Here is an 18869-nt window from a genome sequence, read left to right on the forward strand (position 1 = left end):
ATAATGCATAACAATGTATTGGCATTGGCTGTACAACCTGTAAATGATCTGATAAGAAGTTTGTGTTGTAGAGGGCTCTGCCCTTTTCTCTTGTCTCCTGCTTTGTTGGGGGGTTATTTAATGTACATGAACAGCAGCAGCATGTCTTCCATGCTCAAAGCAATGTCTGCCAATGTATTCAGAGTAGCAAGTTTCTGTACTTTCTCTGCAGCAGCAGCCTTTCTCTGCAAGCATGTCAAAAAAATAAGCTAATCAGATTTCGCTCCCCTTCTGAGGTAGGAAGGGGATCTTATTATAATATTTCCGCCCCTTAATTAGCACGTATCCACCCACAGTGCCACCATTTGGTTTTCGCAAGCAACAACAGTGTAACCATTTCTAACGCAATGAAAAAAGTTTGAGCAAAGCATGCAAACTGTTCTGTTGTTTGCTGCACAGACAAGCACACTATGTGACCAAAAAATGTCACAGCTGTCTTATAAAGACCTCAGGGATCTGTGTCAACCTGTGTAAAAGTTAAACATGACAGTATACATGCAGAGACCATGAGATGGATCAATGTAACTCCACAACATATACATAAATGTATCAACTAACTATTCAGAAACGTCCAGGTGCAGTCTAAAAGTTGCAACCTCTTCCTGAGTCTCTCCGTAAGGCTGCATTCCGCTACTGGTTATTTCAGAGATTTTGGATGAGTGAGATTTTGTTTTGTTATTGTCCGAATATCCTAAGCTGCATCGGGGGAGAACGGGAGCTCATTTGAATTTAAAGGGACACAAAAAAAAAGCACATTTTTGTTCACACCCATAAAGGGCCAAATTCGACAAGCTATAATAAATTATCTGGGGGTATTTTGAGCTGAAACACATTTCACATTGAGCTGACACATTTTGGGGACACCATAGATTTATATTATATATTATATATATATTATATTTATATTTATATATATATTATATTGCCATATCCATTACCATGCCAATCTCTATTACCATACCAATCTCCCAAGAGTTGTCATGACAGAATCATCTAGTTCTGGCATTAAACTCTAGATGGTGCTTGCTGATAGGTCTTTAACTCATTCGGTAGCGATCACATCATTATCTACATTGCACAGTTGATTGTTTGCTGTTGCATCAGTGGCCAGTAAGGTGTGGGTCAACATTAAAAAAAATACCGGTGTGTTGCTGTTAGCAGTATGCAGCACGGTTTCAAAAACCCTCCACCTTCCCCAGCTCCACTATATAGATCTGCTACGGGGGTTAATTCATGTAAATTAATGTTGCCATAACCATTACCATGAGAGTTGTCTTGACAACTATTTTAACAATGTCTTTACTACCTTTCTGGGCCTTGAAAGTTGCAATGACGTTGCTGCCTATGGCTAGTTCAGAAACCTCTCAGATTTCATTAAAAAGATCTGCAACCTTTAGCGTCCTTGTTCCCGCCTCCCATGCTGGCGACCCGAGTTACCCAAAATTAATGCAACAACACTTTTGGAGCCAAAGGAGCCACATTAGCATTGAGTCCTAGGGTACACGATGAGCCATCTGACGAGGAACACGTGTAGATGTAAAAGCAGGCAAACACATTGCATTCAGATCAACAGATTGGGCACACTCACCTTGCCAAAACCTGGGGCCCAATCACATATACTTTATTTTCCCCCACACGGACTTAATAGCCTGTCCACTCAACCATGATCAGTTAGAAACTTTAATGCTGCTATACCACTAATTACTAGTTGGTTAGGTTGCGTTTATTTATATCAGTCACTCGCACATCATGTAATCCTCCAAAACATATGTCAGAAATTGTGTTCAAATGGGTTAGGGTACATCAATCCTATCTGAAAATTAGCTTTTCACTTTGTACTTATCAGCGCCACAACACGAGCAGCTTTAATGAGCCAAAATTAACTTAAAGCAGGACTGATTTGATATGACTTGATATCTGTGTCCCGTAAACAGTTCATTAGTGCGAGGCAGTAATAGATGAGTATCCGGAGGACCTTCCAAAGTTTATTCCTGTGTTGATTTGTTTAGCTAAACTCATTCCGCTGGACAAATTACTCATATCAACATGAATCTTAGTGTATCACTGATCAAAGTGTGGGGGAAAGTTATGGGGAAAAAAATGTCCCCACAAAGATGGAAAATTGGCAATTTATGAGATCCTTTTGGCCCCCATGAGGAAACAGCTTGTATGTTTTTTGAAAATGTATGTAGAATTTTTGCTTTAAGGGTTGTGTGGGTAGGGGGAGAGAATGTGTGTGTGTGTATGTGTGTGCGTGCGTGCGTGTGTGAGAGTGAGTGAGTGAGTGAGTGAGTGAGTGAGTGAGTGAGTGAGTGAGTGAGTGAGTGAGTGAGTGAGTGAGTGATGGCAAGCGTCCCCACTGGTCATTTAAGGTAATCTGCATTCAAATCATAATTTGATGACTCCAAACATTTATTTATTTATTTGTTTATTAGGTTGATAGAATTACAGAATAAAGTATAGGCTTACTAAACATGTCAGGTTTATATTTCTATTTTTATATAGTTTCCACAGTCCTGTTGCAAGTCTTAAAAAGTTGTTGAACTGTGAGCTCCAGAATAATCTACACTTAAGTGAAACACCCACAGACAAGATTTTCGTTTGATAACAGGCCATTTCAAAGATAGCATACATTTCTTAGCAAGGCGTGGCAAGAATTATACAATGTTTAATTGACAAAGTTCATTTGGAATAATTTGATAAAATCAAGTCATTTTATACAAATTATAAAAAAAACTTAATAGAAAGAAATAACAAGAAAAATAACAGAACAAGCTACCACAAGAAAAGTGTAATATTTAAATTGCTGTAAGTTGCAGGTGAGCTCCTCAAAATGTAAAACAAAACAAAATAAAACCGTTTATAGTAGTATACTATCGCCTTATGTAAGCCTAGTCATTAAAATAACAGATGGATGTATTCAATAAATTAGCTTCAATTTAATTAATTGCTAACTGATTAAATAAAAAATTGATAAAAATACAGCTTTACAAACTATATAGTAAAAAATAGTGTGGCATTCAAAAGTTGATAAGTCTTCAAAAGCTTGATAATTCGTCTTCGGGGGTGTGAGGAGGGTCTTGGGTGTTTCTTCCTGATGGCAGTATAAAACAGCCAGTCCTCTTACCAGCAGTCTACAGAAGTTTTCTGCAAACTAAAGTCATCCTTCCACGATGAGTCTCACTGCCAAAGACAAAGCTGCCGTCACAGCCCTTTGGGCCAAGATCTCAGGAAAAGCTGACGAGATCGGACATGATGCTCTTTCTAGGTAAGGTTTATTATGCTGCGCTGTAATATGCTGATAGTCATAGCTTAATGTTTTCTCTTGCCGTGCATCTGGAATTCAATTCAACGTGTCTGCTTATAGGATGCTGGCTGTCTACCCACAGACCAAAACCTATTTCTCTCATTGGAAAGACCTGAGCCCCGGCTCTGCTCCAGTGAAGAAGCACGGGAAGACTGTGATGGGTGGCGTTGGCGAGGCTGTCAGCAAAATCGACGATCTTACTTCTGGACTTCTGAACCTCAGCGAGCTTCATGCTTTCCAGCTGCGAGTTGATCCCGCAAATTTTAAGGTATGAAAGTTCGTCTTAATTTTGTCATACTCTCGCAGTCACGGTAACCTGAATTCGCTGTCTGTGTTTTCCCATAGATTCTGTCCCACAACATACTCGTGGTTCTGGCCATTCTGTTCCCCACCGATTTCACTCCCGAGGCCCATGTTGCTATGGACAAGTTCCTCTCTGCTTTGTCTCTGGCTCTGGCCGAGAAGTACAGATGACAGATGAGCGCGCTTGGTTGTTCAAGACCAGACGGATGCCTGTATAAACATTCTGTCTTATTATGCAATAAACGAGAATGAAAAACTTTAAATAAATGTCTTTGCTGCATATTTTATCAAGTCATAAACCTGCTGCATTTGTATATTTAAACAAAATTTCAGAAGTGTTTGCAATATTTAATGAAATTAATCAACTGGGTATGGTGATATCTAGGCCTATTGCCTATAATTTTTTTAGGTTTTTTACCCTATTCACCTAGGGTGTCGATCTTGCCTTAGCCTGTCAGAAGGCTACTTGTCAGTAAATTAATGTTGTCAGTAAATTAATGTTTTAAAACATTGCTTTGTTGTTTATCAATTACTGCTTATTAATCAGCCTGATCTCATTAAAATGCGTCTCTTTAGAACGCATTGTGTTTATCGTGCAATGTATACGCGAAAATTAGTTTTTACGTGCATATGATACGCACTTTATTGCGTGTAATACACACGCACCCCAAACCTCTAATCCTAACCAAGCGTATAATATAGCCTATACGTGCCCCACGCCGCTACTAAACCCATGCGTATTATATGCACGTAAAAACTAATTTTCGCGTATAAATTGAACGATAAACACAATGCGTTCTATAGACGCATTTAACATTTTTTAAGACTGCATCATGAACATGAAAGTAGGATATAGTGCTGTTTTAGCATGATACCCATTGTAAACAACTTTACAGCAAAGTTTAAAATAAAATAAAACAACCAACAAATAAACAAACAAATAAAGGTAAACAACTTTAAAACTTTAAAACCTTTAAATTACCAAGCATTGCAAAATAATTTCTCAATCCTATTGAGTAACAACTGCTCGGTCTATAATTTTGGGAGGGTTATATAATTGTTACAATTTATTGTAGTCCTTCAACGGATAACGTGCATATTTCACTGGTCATTATAACATAAATATCCTCTCATTTAAAATAAATAAATAAATACATAGGCCTACGTCTTTTGCCCGATGTCGTTCTGAGGTCCTGTCATTAAACTTTTATTTAAAATAAACGATGAAATCAGTTTCAGTGTGAAATATAGTCACAAAGGAACGTATTATGCAGTTTAATTGAATTAAAACATATCCTTCATTAAAACCTATAATTCAATTTTAAATTGAATGTGAACACGGTCGAACGTTTAGTATTTAGCCTACAACAGTGTTCTAGTAGGCTATCAATCAAAATCAGCCTTTGCTGAAATTAATATGCACATATAACAATAGCTTATTAAAATCTCTCACACATTTATTTAGTAGGCTATATTTGAATAATTCTGTAAATAGTTTCATAGGCTTCAGTTTAATGGTGTGTCCTGAATCTATAGCAACATATTCAACATTGAAAGTATAGTAAATAATACAAAAATAAAAATAATTTTTTTATATTTTAATACTTTTTTGTATACTTTAACAACAAATAAACTAGTCAACTTTATGTACAAAATTAAATTAGTCTTATTTGTTTACGACACTTTGACATTAAATTAAAGAAATAATAGCCTATTGACCAAAACTAATTGATAAACGTAAAAACAAATTCTCGGTACTTTTTTTTTTTTTTTTTTTTACACAATTTGTACGAGACGGATGGACTTTCAACTTAAAAAGAGGATGAATGACTTTCCCTTAAATCGAATTATTATTTTAATTCTAATTATTCTATTTGATGGAAATAACATCATATCATTAGTGAACTCTGCGACGACGAGTATTGTATTTGGTTACGTTTGTAGCGTAGACGATTAAAACATCAAATATGACAACAATTATAAACATTAAAAAGCTGATATTTGTCTTCATGGATTTGTGTTAATATTTGTATCTATCTCTAAAAAGGTCCTTGGTCTATTTAGGCCAAAGGCTAAATTGACTGTAAACACTCAAACTCTATTATATCTCTGAAAATATATTTCAACATACTATAAATAATTATAAATTAATTTTAGTTTGAGATGGCACAATGTAATGTTGAGGACATTATTCTTTGACATAATGTATATTACATCCTGTGCATAAAATGGTTCATTTTTTTTGTTTCGTCTGTTTGTTTAAATAGAACTTGAAATATAGATCTAATCTGCATTTATTAAAGTTATTTCAAGTATTATTATGAGAGGTGTTCCTGCCTATTTTAATATAACATGATCTGTTAGAAACAGTTGTTACCAAGTTTTGTTTTATTTTCAAATCAAAGGTTGTCTGCAGCAGAAGCATTCCCAAAGACACAAAGAGTGAATTCATGCGAATATGAAAGAACACACAATGCACTGAAAATATTGAATTTTGAAATATTTATTTGCTTCAACTCAGAAGAACATATTCTAAACATCAGATGGTCCTCTGTGCACAAGCAGGTTTAGTGATACTGTCTTCCAAGGGCGGATACCACGACGGCGATGAATTTCTGAAAAGCGGCCTGGACTGCAGGTGTGAATGCAGCACCCAGTTGTGCAGCAACAACGATGGTTAAGCAGTCAGCCAAAAGCTGTGGGAGGACAGAGAGCAGTGATATATATATATACACAGACGAGATACGTGAACAATGAAGCCAGAACAAGACCTATAACTTTACCCTGAAGTTGTCAGGATCTACGTGGAGCTTCTCGGAGTGCAGTACACTTAGTTCAGCATAGGTGCCTTTGATGTTATCCATGTTCTTCACAGCCCTGTCCAGGCCACCGAGCACAGTTTTACCGTGAGCAGCAACCATGGGGTTTCCCAAGATGGCAGCGGCGTTGTAGAGGTTTCCAAAATTGCCGAAGTACCGCTGGGTCCAGGGGTACACGATAAGACATCTACGAAACACGATGAGAAGAAATCGTTTTTATCAGTGTAGCCTACAGTTTCTTAATTAGTCGCCTGCCTTAAAGTTAAACTATTGCTAGGACTCAATACCTTGCCAGAGCTTGGGGACCAACAACGTCGGAGTTAATCTTGGAGAAGATGTCCTGGATGGTGGCCCTCTCAAATTCTGTCCACTCAACCATGTTTCCGACTTTAGATGTTCAGACTAAACGCCTTTAACAGCAGCTGAAGAATCCTGTGAAGAGAGTTTCAGAGATGTACTTTTAAACGCGTTTCGTCACCACACCCCTTGGCAGGCTATTGGGTGATAAGTGTGTGGGTTGGTTCAACCACGTCCATGTAAGAGATGCATATCATAGCCTACTTACTTTTCTAATATCTACAAAAACTAAACTTAAACAGTTAATTCTAACGGTAATTTGCCGAGAAATAAAGTGAAACAACAAAAGGCCAAACGAGATTCTATTCAAAACTTAATTTTAACTTATTTTAATCGGATGATTGGGATAATTAGGATAGACATAAATGTATATACGTGTGAAATAATAAAGTCTGAACAGAATGTAATCTGAGAAGAGAGTATGTTTTCTCAGATATCTGCCTCTTCGTTTTCCGCTGACGTGTTTATTAGACAAATAATTTGCTTCTTCTCTCATAGAGATACATATACGCCTCATTTGCCGCTTTTTGTCCGTCGTTAACGAGTCCGCCATATCGGACCGCTGGCAAGACTGTGCATAGCCTATAACTGTAGAATAAGATATCAATAAAAATAGTAACTAAAGTAGTGAGTAGCTATTACAATAACAGGCTACTATAGGCCAGTAGCCTAATATACACGAGGGACGTCCACGGAAAGGCTCTCTTCAGCCTTCCTTGATGTTTGTTGTCCTGCTTGCCGCTGGATACAGGCAAAGATAAATGGAAGAAAAATATAAATGAGCCACGATTAGAAGACAAGATAAAAAAATATCGCCTATTCTTTGAAGATGAATTTGGTAACTGAGACATGGTTTAACTAACATGAGATCGGGCTGGGTTCAGCTCTGTCTCTAATTCTGACAGCCTGACTATCAATGTCACGTGCTCACTGCACTGCACGCAAGACTCAATTGCGATTTTCTAACATTATAAGCTGAGACTTCATAAGAATCATATAAACTCTATTTATTTCAAAGTCTCAGCTTTCTAACAAGTCTGTGGTGGTCAACTACAGCTGCCAACATGATGTCATGACCAACAACCTGTGAAAGGTTATTCCCCGAAATTGGATTGTGCCACGGTTTGTATAAACCCAAAGATGCAAGGCAGGCTATATCTCTGCCGTGTGGGTTTTTCCTAAATTGTGTCTGAATTATTGGTTTTATAAACACAACGTACTCCTGATCTGTGTTATGCCCACATAAGAAAGTGTTTTGTGCGTGTCCAGTGCTCGAAGTGGGGCGGTATACTCACCAGTACGCAACCGTACCTGCACTTTTTATTGCGTAGGCCTACCGCTAATTCTCGCATGTAGCCGGTACTCTACCACTGACAGAAAAGGCGTCAGTGTCAAGCCCGTTTCACACACTCCGTTTCCAGTGCGTAGCCTATGTGGTGCGTATTTTTTCCGCACCCATGTTAACAGGTTAGAGCTTTCACACTGCACGAGGATGCGCTCCGGCGATCCGTTCCAGGTGCGGTGTGTATACAGAGTGCAGCGATCGTTTCCATACAGAGTCTATTTTTGCTCAGCGCATGGTGCGTGGTCAAAATGAACACAGATTGACATGAAAATATAATTATCTTACCATACATGATGTACCAGCAATATCTCCAAGTTTTGTTTTTCACAGGAGAAATCTCAAATGTCCTGATTTGCCATTGCAAGAAGAAAGTACCGGCACCTTTTCCCCCGCCTCAAGCACCAAGCGTGTCTATTTTACACTCTTTTTTTTTTTTCTTGATCGGGTGTTGGTGGCGCCAGTGCTTGAAGGTGAATTATTAAATTACTTTTAATTGAATTAATTGCTAGATAATTGAATAAAAATGAATAAAAAATACAGCTTTACAAATATTGTAAAATAAAGTGGGGCCTTCAAAAGTTGATAAGTCTTCAAAAGCTTGATAAGTCATCTTCGGGGGTGTGAGGAGGGTCTTGGGTGTTTCTTCCTGATGGCAGTATAAAACAGCCAGTCCTCTTACCAGCAGTCTACAGAAGTTTTCTGCAAACTAAAGTCATCCTTCCACGATGAGTCTCACTGCCAAAGACAAAGCTGCCGTCACAGCCCTTTGGGCCAAGATCTCAGGAAGAGCTGACGAGATCGGACATGATGCTCTTTCTAGGTAAGGTTTATTATGCTGTGCTGTAATATGCTAATAGTCATAGCTTAATGTTTTCTCTTGCCGTATATCTGGAATTCAATTCAACGTGTCTGCTTATAGGATGCTGGCTGTCTACCCACAGACCAAAACCTATTTCTCTCACTGGAAAGACCTGAGCCCCGGCTCTGCTCCAGTGAAGAAGCACGGGAAGACTGTGATGGGTGGCGTTGGCGAGGCTGTCAGCAAAATCGACGATCTTACTTCTGGACTTCTGAACCTGAGCGAGCTTCATGCTTTCAAGCTGCGAGTTGATCCCGCAAATTTTAAGGTATGAAAGTTCGTCTTAATTTTGTCATACTCTCGCAGTCACGGTAACCTGAATTCGCTGTCTGTGTTTTCCCATAGATTCTGTCCCACAACATACTCGTGGTTCTGGCCATTCTGTTCCCCACCGATTTCACTCCCGAGGCCCATGTTGCTATGGACAAGTTCCTCTCTGCTTTGTCTCTGGCTCTGGCCGAGAAGTACAGATGAGCGCGCTTGGTTGTTCAAGACCAGACGGATGCCTGTATAACATTCTGTCTTATTATGCAATAAACGAGAATGAAAAACTTTAAATAAATGTTTTTGCTGCATATTTTATCAAGTCATAAACCTGCTGCATTTGTATATTTACACAACATTTCAGAAGTGTTTGCAAAATGTAATTTAATTAATCAACTGGGTATTGTGATAGCCTATCTGCATTAGTTTTTAGTTTTTTTTACCCTATTCACCTAGGGTGTCTTGCCTTTACCTGTCACTTGTCAGTAAATTAATGTTTTAAAACATCGCTTTGTTGTCATGAAATTAAGACAATTAGCGAATGGAGAGACACGATATATGACCAACGTTATCTCACGACCAATTCGTACGAATTTGTAGGCATACGAGTGACTAAAAGGTGGCTGATTCGTACGAAATCGTACGAACTCACTCGTACGAATTTTTATCTAAACCCGCGTGATTGTTAGGTTTAGGGGTGGGGTCAGGGGTAGGTCATTTGTACGGATTCCAAAATATGTACGATTTAGCTAATTCGTACAAGTGAGGTCGTATAAATTCGTACGAATTAGCCACCTCGAAATCGTACGGCGCAGTCTCACACCCGAACACCAATATTCAATAAGTGTTTAATCAGCCTGATCTCATGAAAATGCATCTCACGCACGCATTGTGTTTATCGTGCAATTAATACACGAAAATTAGTTTTTACGTGCATTAATACACACGCACCCCACACCTCTAATCCTAGCCAATCGTATAATACATAACCCACACCACTACTAAACCCGTGCGTATTATATGCACGAAAAAACTAATATTCGAGTATAAATTCCACGATATACACAAAAGACGCATTTAACATTTTATAAGACTGCATCATGAAAGTATAATGCTGCTTTTGCATGATACCCATTGTAAACAATTTTACTGCAAAGTTTAAAATAAAATAAAACAACCAACAAATAAACAAGCAAATAAAGGTTAACAACTTAAAACTGTGGGGGGTGTAATTGTTACAATTTATTTTAGTCCTTCAACGGATAACGTGCATATTTCACTGGTCATTATTACATAAATATCCCTTTTATTTAAAATAAATAAATAAATAAATGTATGACTACATTTGCCCGATTTCGTTCTGAGCTCCTTACATTAAACTTTTATTTAAAATAAACGATTAAATCTATTTCAGAGTAAAATATAATCACAGATGAACTTATTATGCATTTTATTTGAATTAAAACATATCCTTCATTAAAAACTATTATTCAATTTTAATTTGAAAGTGAACATCGTCGAACGTTTAGTATTTAGCCTACAACAGTGTTCTGGTATCAAACAAAATGAGCCTTTGCTGAAATTAATTTGCACATATAACAAGAGCGTACTAAAATCTCGCACTCATTTATAGGCTATATTTGAATATTTCTGTAAATAGTTTCATTGGCTTCAGTTTAATGGTGTGTCCCGAATCTATACACATTCAACATTGAGCGAACTCTGACCAAATTATAATAATAATAATAATACAAAAATACAAAATATTTTTATATTTTAATACTTTTTTTCTTTTGTATACTTTAACAACAATAAAAATAAACTAGTCAACTTTATGTACAAAATTGAATGAGTCTTATTTGTTTGAGATACTTTGACATTTAATTAAAGAAATTATATTGACCAAAACTAATTGATAAACGTAAAAACAATTTCTCGGTACTTATTTGTTTGTTTGTTTTTTTACACAATTTGTACGAGACGGATGGACTTTCAACTTAAAAAGAGGATGAAGGACTTTTCCTTAAATCGAATTATTATTTTTATTCTAATTATTCTATTTGATGGTAATAACATCATATCATTAGTGAACTCTGCGACGACGAGTATTGTATTTGGTTATGTTTGTAGCGTAGACGATTAAAACATCAAATATGACAACAATTATAAACATTAAAAAGCTGATATTTGTCTTCATGGATTTGTGTTAATATTTGTATATATCTCTAATAAGCTCCTTGGTCTATTTAGGCCAAAGGCTAAATTAACTGTAAACACTCAAACTCTATTATATCTCTGAAAATATATTTCAACATACTGTATATAATTATAAATTAATTTTAGTTTGAGATGGCACAATGTAATGTTGAGGACATTATTCTTTGACACAATGTATATTACATCCTGTGCATAAAATGGTTCATTTTTTCGTCTGTTTGTTTAAATAGAACTTGAAATATAGATCTAATCTGCATTTATTAAAGTTATTTCAAGTATTATTATGAGAGGTGTTCCTGCCTATTTTAATATAACATGATCTGTAGAAACAGTTGTTACCAAGTTTTGTTTTATTTTCAAATCAAAGGTTGTCTGCAGCAGAAGCATTCCCAAAGACACAAAGAGTGAATTCATGCGAATATAAAAGAACACACAATACACTGAATATTGCATTCTAAAATATTTATTTGCTTCAACTCAGAAGAACATATTCTAAACATCAGATGGTCCTCTGTGCACAAGCAGGTTTAGTGATACTGTCTTCCAAGGGCGGATACCACGACGGCGATGAATTTCTGAAAAGCGGCCTGGACTGCAGGTGTGAATGCAGCACCCAGTTGTGCAGCAACAACGATGGTTAAGCAGTCAGCCAAAAGCTGTGGGAGGACAGAGAGCAGTGATATATATATATATACACAGACGAGATACGTGAACAATGAAGCCAGAACAAGACCTATAACTTTACCCTGAAGTTGTCAGGATCTACGTGGAGCTTCTCGGAGTGCAGTACACTTAGTTCAGCATAGGTGCCTTTGATGTTATCCATGTTCTTCACAGCCCTGTCCAGGCCACCGAGCACAGTTTTACCGTGAGCAGCAACCATGGGGTTTCCCAAGATGGCAGCGGCGTTGTAGAGGTTTCCAAAATTGCCGAAGTACCGCTGGGTCCAGGGGTACACGATAAGACATCTACGAAACACGATGAGAAGAAATCGTTTTTATCAGTGTAGCCTACAGTTTCTTAATTAGTCGCATGCCTTAAAGTTAAACTATTGCTAGGACTCAATACCTTGCCAGAGCTTGGGGACCAACAACGTCGGAGTTAATCTTGGAGAAGATGTCCTGGATGGTGGCCCTCTCAAATTCTGTCCACTCAACCATGTTTCCGACTTTAGATGTTCAGACTAAACGCCTTTAACAGCAGCTGAATAATCATGTGAAGAGAGAGTTTCATATATATACTTTTAAATGCGTGTCGTCACCACACCCCTTGGCAGGCTATTGGGTGATAAGTGTGTGGGTTGGTTCAACCACTTCCATCTAAGAGATGCATATCATAGCCTACTTACTTTTCTAATATCTACAAAGACTAAACATTATTTTGCCGGGAAAAAAAAAATAGAAACAACAATAGGCCGTATGAGACTGGATTCTGTTAATAACTGTTAATAAGTTAAAAAATAAATGAATGATTATTGTAATCGGTATGGAAGCATATGAGTAGCAATTTTCAATTTGAAATGTAATATGCAAAATGACAATGCAATTGTCATGGTTGTCAAAAACAGGACGGAAGCAATCGCAGGTCTAACTCAGTTCTTTATTGAACAGTGAAAAGATTGACAGGAACACGGGTGTGGACTGATGACGCAGGGACCTCGATGGTCGAAGACGAACCCGTGAAGTGCAGTGGAAACCCAAACGACAATCCAACGAAGAGACGACGACAAATCCAACAGGAACACCACACGGAGAGACAAACATCCAACGAATCCGACAGGAACACCACACGGAGAGACAACATCCAACGATCTGACAAAGGAGATGAGAGAACTGTGAGAATATATGGTGAGATGAGATCGGCTGCAGCTGGTGATGTGATGACGATCAGCTGGAGCGGATCAAGGAATGACACTCATTCACGCCCACTACACACGTGCTTTCATACAACAACATAAACACGAGACGAGAAGGAAACAATGAACTTGTATACCGTGACAGTACCCCCTCTCCTAGGAACGCCTCCTGGCGTTCCCAGACTCCCTTACCTGTCGATTGAAATCATCGATCAGAGAGTGATCCAGGATGTCTCTAGCCGGAACCCAACTTCTCTCCTCCGGACCGTAACCTTCCCAGTCCACCAAGTACTGAAATCCACGTCCCCTCCGTCTAGAATCCAGAATGCGATTTACCGAATAGGTGGTCTCCCCATCTACGAGACGCGGCGGGGGGGGGACCGGGACTGGCGGATTAATGCGAGCATGAAACACAGGCTTGATTTTTGAAACATGGAAAACGGGGTGAACCCTCCTGTACGCTGGAGGTAAACTAAGGCGGACTGTCACCGGACTAATGATCTTGGTGACAGTGAACGGGCCAATGAATTTGGGGGCAAGCTTATTAGAGACGGATCGGAGAGGAATGTTCTTAGTTGAAAGCCACACTTTTTGACCAACGACGTATACGGGAGGCTTTGACCGGTGGCGATCGGCCTTAGCCTTGGTGCGCGCCCCCACTTGGAGTAGAGCCTCACGGGCTCTAGTCCAAGTGCGGTGACACCTCTGGATTAAGGCGTGAGCGGAGGGGACCGCGACCTCGGATTCCAGACTAGGAAAAATAGGTGGCTGGTAACCTAAACTACACTCAAACGGAGATAGGCCCGTAGCCGACACTGGTAACGTATTGTGGGCGTACTCCACCATGGAAATCTGTTGACTCCAAGAGGAAGGATTCTTAGAAACCAAACATCGCAACACCCTTTCCAGATCTTGGTTGGCTCTCTCGGTCTGACCATTGCTCTGGGGGTGGAACCCTGAGGACAGACTAACCGTCGCCCCCAGTAACTTACAAAATTCTTGCCAAAATTTGGACACAAACTGGGGTCCTCTGTCAGAGACCACGTCCATCGGGAGGCCATGTAAGCGAAAGATGTGGTCAATGACTGTCAACGCTGTCTCCTTAGCTGAGGGTAATTTGGGTAAGGGAATGAAATGAGCCGCCTTCGAGAACCGGTCCACCACAGTCAAAACGACTGTGTTGCCCTGGGAGGGCGGGAGGGCGGTGACAAAATCTAGAGCGATATGGGACCAGGGTCTCGAAGGGACAGGCAGCGGTTGAAGGAGCCCATCAGGCGGACGATTGGAAGTCTTACCAGTGGCACAGACCGAGCAAGCCAAAACAAAACTGTGGATGTCACGAGCCATAAGTGGCCACCAAAATCGTTGCTTGACTAAAAACTTAGTACGATTAACTCCTGGATGACAAGCCACGTTGGAGCAATGACCCCACTGTATAACGTCGGACCGTAATCCCTCCGGCACAAATAAGCGATTCGGTGGGCAACCGGGCGGAGGCATTACCCCTTCTAAGGCCGTCTTGACCTTCAATTCGATCTCCCATACGAGTGTGGAAACAAATAGGGTTTCCGGTAAAATGCACTCGGGAGTAGACGGGCGTTCGGAACGATCAAAAATGCGAGATAAAGAGTCGGGTTTGATGTTCTTAGAACCCGGGCGGTACGAGAGAGAAAAATCAAAACGACCGAAAAAAAGTGCCCACCGAGCCTGCCTGGAGTTCAATCTTTTGGCGGTTCTGATGTACTCTAGATTCTTGTGATCGGTCCAGACGATAAAAGGAACCCCCGCACCTTCTAACCAATGACGCCATTCCTCCAACGCTAACTTGACTGCCAACAACTCCCTGTTACCAATGTCGTAATTGCGTTCGGCTGGGGATAATCGATGAGAAAAAAACGCGCAAGGATGCATCTTATCGTCTGCGGGCGAACGCTGGGACAGGACTGCTCCTACCCCCACCTCTGATGCGTCGACCTCCACCACGAACTGACGTGAAGAATCAGGGGCAACGAGGATGGGAGCTGAAACAAAGCGGCTCTTGAGTTTGGCAAACACAGCCTCGGCTGTATCTGACCACCTGAACGGAGTTCTGGGGGAGGTCAAGGCAGTCAGAGGTGCGGCTAGTTGGCTGAAGTTGCGAATGAAACGCCGATAGAAGTTGGCGAACCCCAGAAACCTCTGCAGGGCCTTACGAGAATCTGGACTTGGCCACTCTACCACAGCCTTAACCTTCTCAGGGTCCACACGCATTCCCTAAGACGAAATGATGTATCCTAGAAAAGGAACAGACTGTGCATGAAAATCGCATTTCTCCGCCTTGACAAAAAGCCCATTCTCTAGCAACCTCTGAAGCACTCGTCGAACGTGTTGCACATGTTCCTGGAGAGACGAGGAAAATATCAATATGTCATCCAGGTAAACATATATGAACTGATCTATCATGTCTCGCAACACGTCATTGACCAGTGCCTGGAAGACTGCTGGGGAGTTGGACAGCCCGAAAGGCATGACCAAGTATTCAAAGTGCCCCCTGGGGGTGTTAAAGGCAGTCTTCCATTCATCCCCCTCCCTAATGCGAACCAGATGATAAGCGTTACGCAAGTCCAATTTCGTGAAAACAGACGCTCCCTGCAACCTCTCGAAGGCTGAAGACATTAACGGCAAAGGATAAGTATTCTTTACCGTGATGTTATTCAGCCCCCGGTAGTCAATACAAGGTCGCAGAGACCCGTCCTTCTTTCCCACAAAAAAGAACCCCGCCCCCGCCGGAGAAGAGGAAGGACGGATGAAACTGGTTGCCAGAGAATCAGAAATATATTTCTCCATAGCCTCCCTCTCCGGATTGGAAAGCGAATATAACTTGCCCTTAGGCGGAGACTTACCTGGCAGTAAATCTATGGCACAGTCATAGGGACGATGCGGAGGAAGAGAAGCAGCCCGAGACTTACTGAACACTTCCTTCAGATCGTGGTACTCCTCGGGCACGTTAGACAAGTCCCCTGCCTCCTCCTGTAACACAAAAACAGGCACAGACGGACAAGCAGACATCAGACAAGACTTATGACATTCCTTGCTCCACTCCAGAATAGCTCTTTGCTGCCAGTCCACACGAGGGTTGTGATGAATGAGCCAGGGGTGTCCAAGAACTACAGGTGCCAGGGGGGAATCCAGTATATAAAAAAAAATAGTTTCTGAGTGATTGCCTGAGGTGATGAGTGTGATGTTTTCGGTGATGAGCGAGATGATGGGAAGTTCTTGACCATTTAATGCGTGTACTGCAATCCTCTGTGTGAGTGGTTTAAGGGGAATCTGAAGTCTATGTGCAAAAGTACTGTCCATAAAATTACCCTCAGCCCCGGAGTCCAGAAGTGCTTGACAGTCGTGCTGGTGAATTGACCATCTCAGTCTTACCGGAAGGAGGGTAGATGTGGATGAGGTCTTCTCGGCGGAGATCCCACCCGATAGTAGCCTCATACTTACTATCGGGCTTGGCCTTTTACCGGGCAGTTGTAGGCAAAGTGTCCCGAACCTCCACAGTATAGGCAGAGGCCCTGGGACCTCCGCCTTTCCCTCTCCTCCCGGGAAAGCCGAGCTCGACCCACCTGCATGGGTTCGTGATCGAAGACTGGGCTGACCACGTCCCTGCCACTGGACCGTTGACCCTCTGCTCCAGCTGGAGACCAAATGGACGGTGCTCTTCCCCCGACTCTGGTGATGCGAGCGTCCACCCTCAGAGCGAGCTCGACGAGTCCATTCAGCGTCGTGGGGAGGTCCAGGGCGTAGATCTCCCTCTGGACGCGGTCAGCCAACCCATGCAGGAACATGTCCCACTGCGCCGCCTCGTTCCACTGGCTTTCGGCCGCCAGGGTGCGGAACTCGATCGAATAGTCCGAGACCGACCTGTCACCCTGACGGAGGTCGGCCAACACCCTGGCAGCCTCTCTCCCCGCGACGGCCCGATCGAACACCCGTCTCATCTCTGAGGAGAGTGCCTGGAACGAGGCACAGCAAGGGTCTTGATTTTCCCACACCGCTGTCCCCCATAACGCCGCCTTTCCGGTCAACAAGGTAATGACAAATGCCACCTTGGCTGGCTCATTATTGAAAGTTCTCGGTTGCAGTGCAAAATGCATGGCACAACGTGTCAGAAATGCTCTGCAGTAAGCAGACTCACCAGCGTATGATTCAGGAACAGGTAGGCGTGGCTCTGATGTCGTAGCGATCGCTGGTGGTGTGGGGGGAACAGCTGGTGTGGGTGGCGCAGCGGGAGCACGAAGTAGTTGGATCTGCTGGGTGAGCTCGGACACCTGCGTCACCAAAGCTTGTACCGCACGACCCGTGTCCCCTAAATTCCTCTCCTGAGAATCCATTCTTCTCGCGCTGTGCTGAAGGAATTCCTCCAACGAGGTCGGCGAACCTGCTGCTTCCATAGCACGGTCAGATCGTTCTGTCATGGTTGTCAAAAACAGGACGGAAGCAATCGCAGGTCTAACTCAGTTCTTTATTGAACAGTGAAAAGATTGACAGGAACACGGGTGTGGACTGATGACGCAGGGACCTCGATGGTCGAAGACGAACCCGTGAAGTGCAGTGGAAACCCAAACGACAATCCAACGAAGAGACGACGACAAATCCAACAGGAACACCACACGGAGAGACAAACATCCAACGAATCCGACAGGAACACCACACGGAGAGACAACATCCAACGATCTGACAAAGGAGATGAGAGAACTGTGAGAATATATGGTGAGATGAGATCGGCTGCAGCTGGTGATGTGATGACGATCAGCTGGAGCGGATCAAGGAATGACACTCATTCACGCCCACTACACACGTGCTTTCATACAACAACATAAACACGAGACGAGAAGGAAACAATGAACTTGTATACCGTGACAGCAATAGCCTATGTAAAATGGCAATACATTTCTCTATTTGAATTTACATTTTCCATTACATTTGTGCAACGTTGGTGCAAAATGAAAAATCAATTATAGATTTACATTTGCCATTTCATACACTAGTTTTAAAGGGTAACTAAACACTCAAACAACTTTTTTTAGTTAATGATCTGTAGAATGGAGCTTCATAAATGCTGTTCTTTGATTCGACATTTTTTGACATTTGGGTTTAAAGTGTTTTAATTCTACAATATATGGTGTAAAAACGTCTGAGTGCTGCCCTCTTCAGGTTGAACGGTGGCTACTGCAGTTGAATTTTCCTATTGGAAGTTGTGGTACCCTCTGACGTCAGAGGGTACCAGCTAACCACGCCCTTGCCTACAGAGAGATGTGTCTCAGGCGCACCCCCCCCCCCCCCCCTCGCTGGGCTCTGCCCACTTTTCCAGCATTTTTCAAATATTGCCAGTGGGTGGAGTCAGACTCTGACCAGGGGTTTAGTTACCCTTTAATATGTAAATTGAATACATATTTTAACGCTTTATAAGTTGCAAAATTATAATTCAAATGTATTACAGAAATGATTAGATATTTTAACATGTT

General features: G+C 41.4%; 4 protein-coding genes across 4 annotated transcripts; 2 read left to right on the forward strand and 2 right to left on the reverse strand.

Moving 5' to 3' along the window:
* The first annotated feature begins 3107 nt into the window (after positions 1-3107).
* On the forward strand, positions 3108-3875 carry LOC143722231 (hemoglobin subunit alpha-1-like). Its single transcript, XM_077213522.1, has 3 exons — positions 3108-3307; positions 3407-3614; positions 3692-3875. Exons 1-3 carry the CDS (start codon positions 3213-3215, stop codon positions 3818-3820), a joined length of 432 nt encoding a protein of 143 aa, XP_077069637.1. The 5' UTR covers positions 3108-3212; the 3' UTR covers positions 3821-3875.
* Positions 3876-6136: 2261 nt separating this feature from the next.
* On the reverse strand, positions 6137-6930 carry LOC143722223 (hemoglobin subunit beta-like). Its single transcript, XM_077213514.1, has 3 exons — positions 6756-6930; positions 6433-6655; positions 6137-6345 (listed from the first exon to the last, which is right to left on the reverse strand). The coding sequence occupies exons 1-3, from the start codon at positions 6845-6847 to the stop codon at positions 6217-6219; spliced, it is 444 nt and encodes a 147-aa protein (XP_077069629.1). The 5' UTR covers positions 6848-6930; the 3' UTR covers positions 6137-6216.
* A 1860-nt stretch (positions 6931-8790) lies between these two features.
* On the forward strand, positions 8791-9503 carry LOC143722233 (hemoglobin subunit alpha-1-like). Its single transcript, XM_077213525.1, has 3 exons — positions 8791-8990; positions 9090-9297; positions 9375-9503. The coding sequence occupies exons 1-3, from the start codon at positions 8896-8898 to the stop codon at positions 9501-9503; spliced, it is 432 nt and encodes a 143-aa protein (XP_077069640.1). The 5' UTR covers positions 8791-8895.
* A 2454-nt stretch (positions 9504-11957) lies between these two features.
* Positions 11958-12737, reverse strand: LOC143722224 (hemoglobin subunit beta-like). Its single transcript, XM_077213515.1, has 3 exons — positions 12579-12737; positions 12256-12478; positions 11958-12166 (listed from the first exon to the last, which is right to left on the reverse strand). Exons 1-3 carry the CDS (start codon positions 12668-12670, stop codon positions 12038-12040), a joined length of 444 nt encoding a protein of 147 aa, XP_077069630.1. The 5' UTR covers positions 12671-12737; the 3' UTR covers positions 11958-12037.
* Between the last annotated feature and the right edge of the window lie 6132 nt (positions 12738-18869).

The sequence above is a fragment of the Siphateles boraxobius genome, unplaced genomic scaffold (assembly GCF_051911475.1).
Source record: "Siphateles boraxobius isolate OS27281-9 unplaced genomic scaffold, OSU_SipBor_1 66, whole genome shotgun sequence".
NCBI classification, from domain to species: domain Eukaryota; kingdom Metazoa; phylum Chordata; class Actinopteri; order Cypriniformes; family Leuciscidae; genus Siphateles; species Siphateles boraxobius.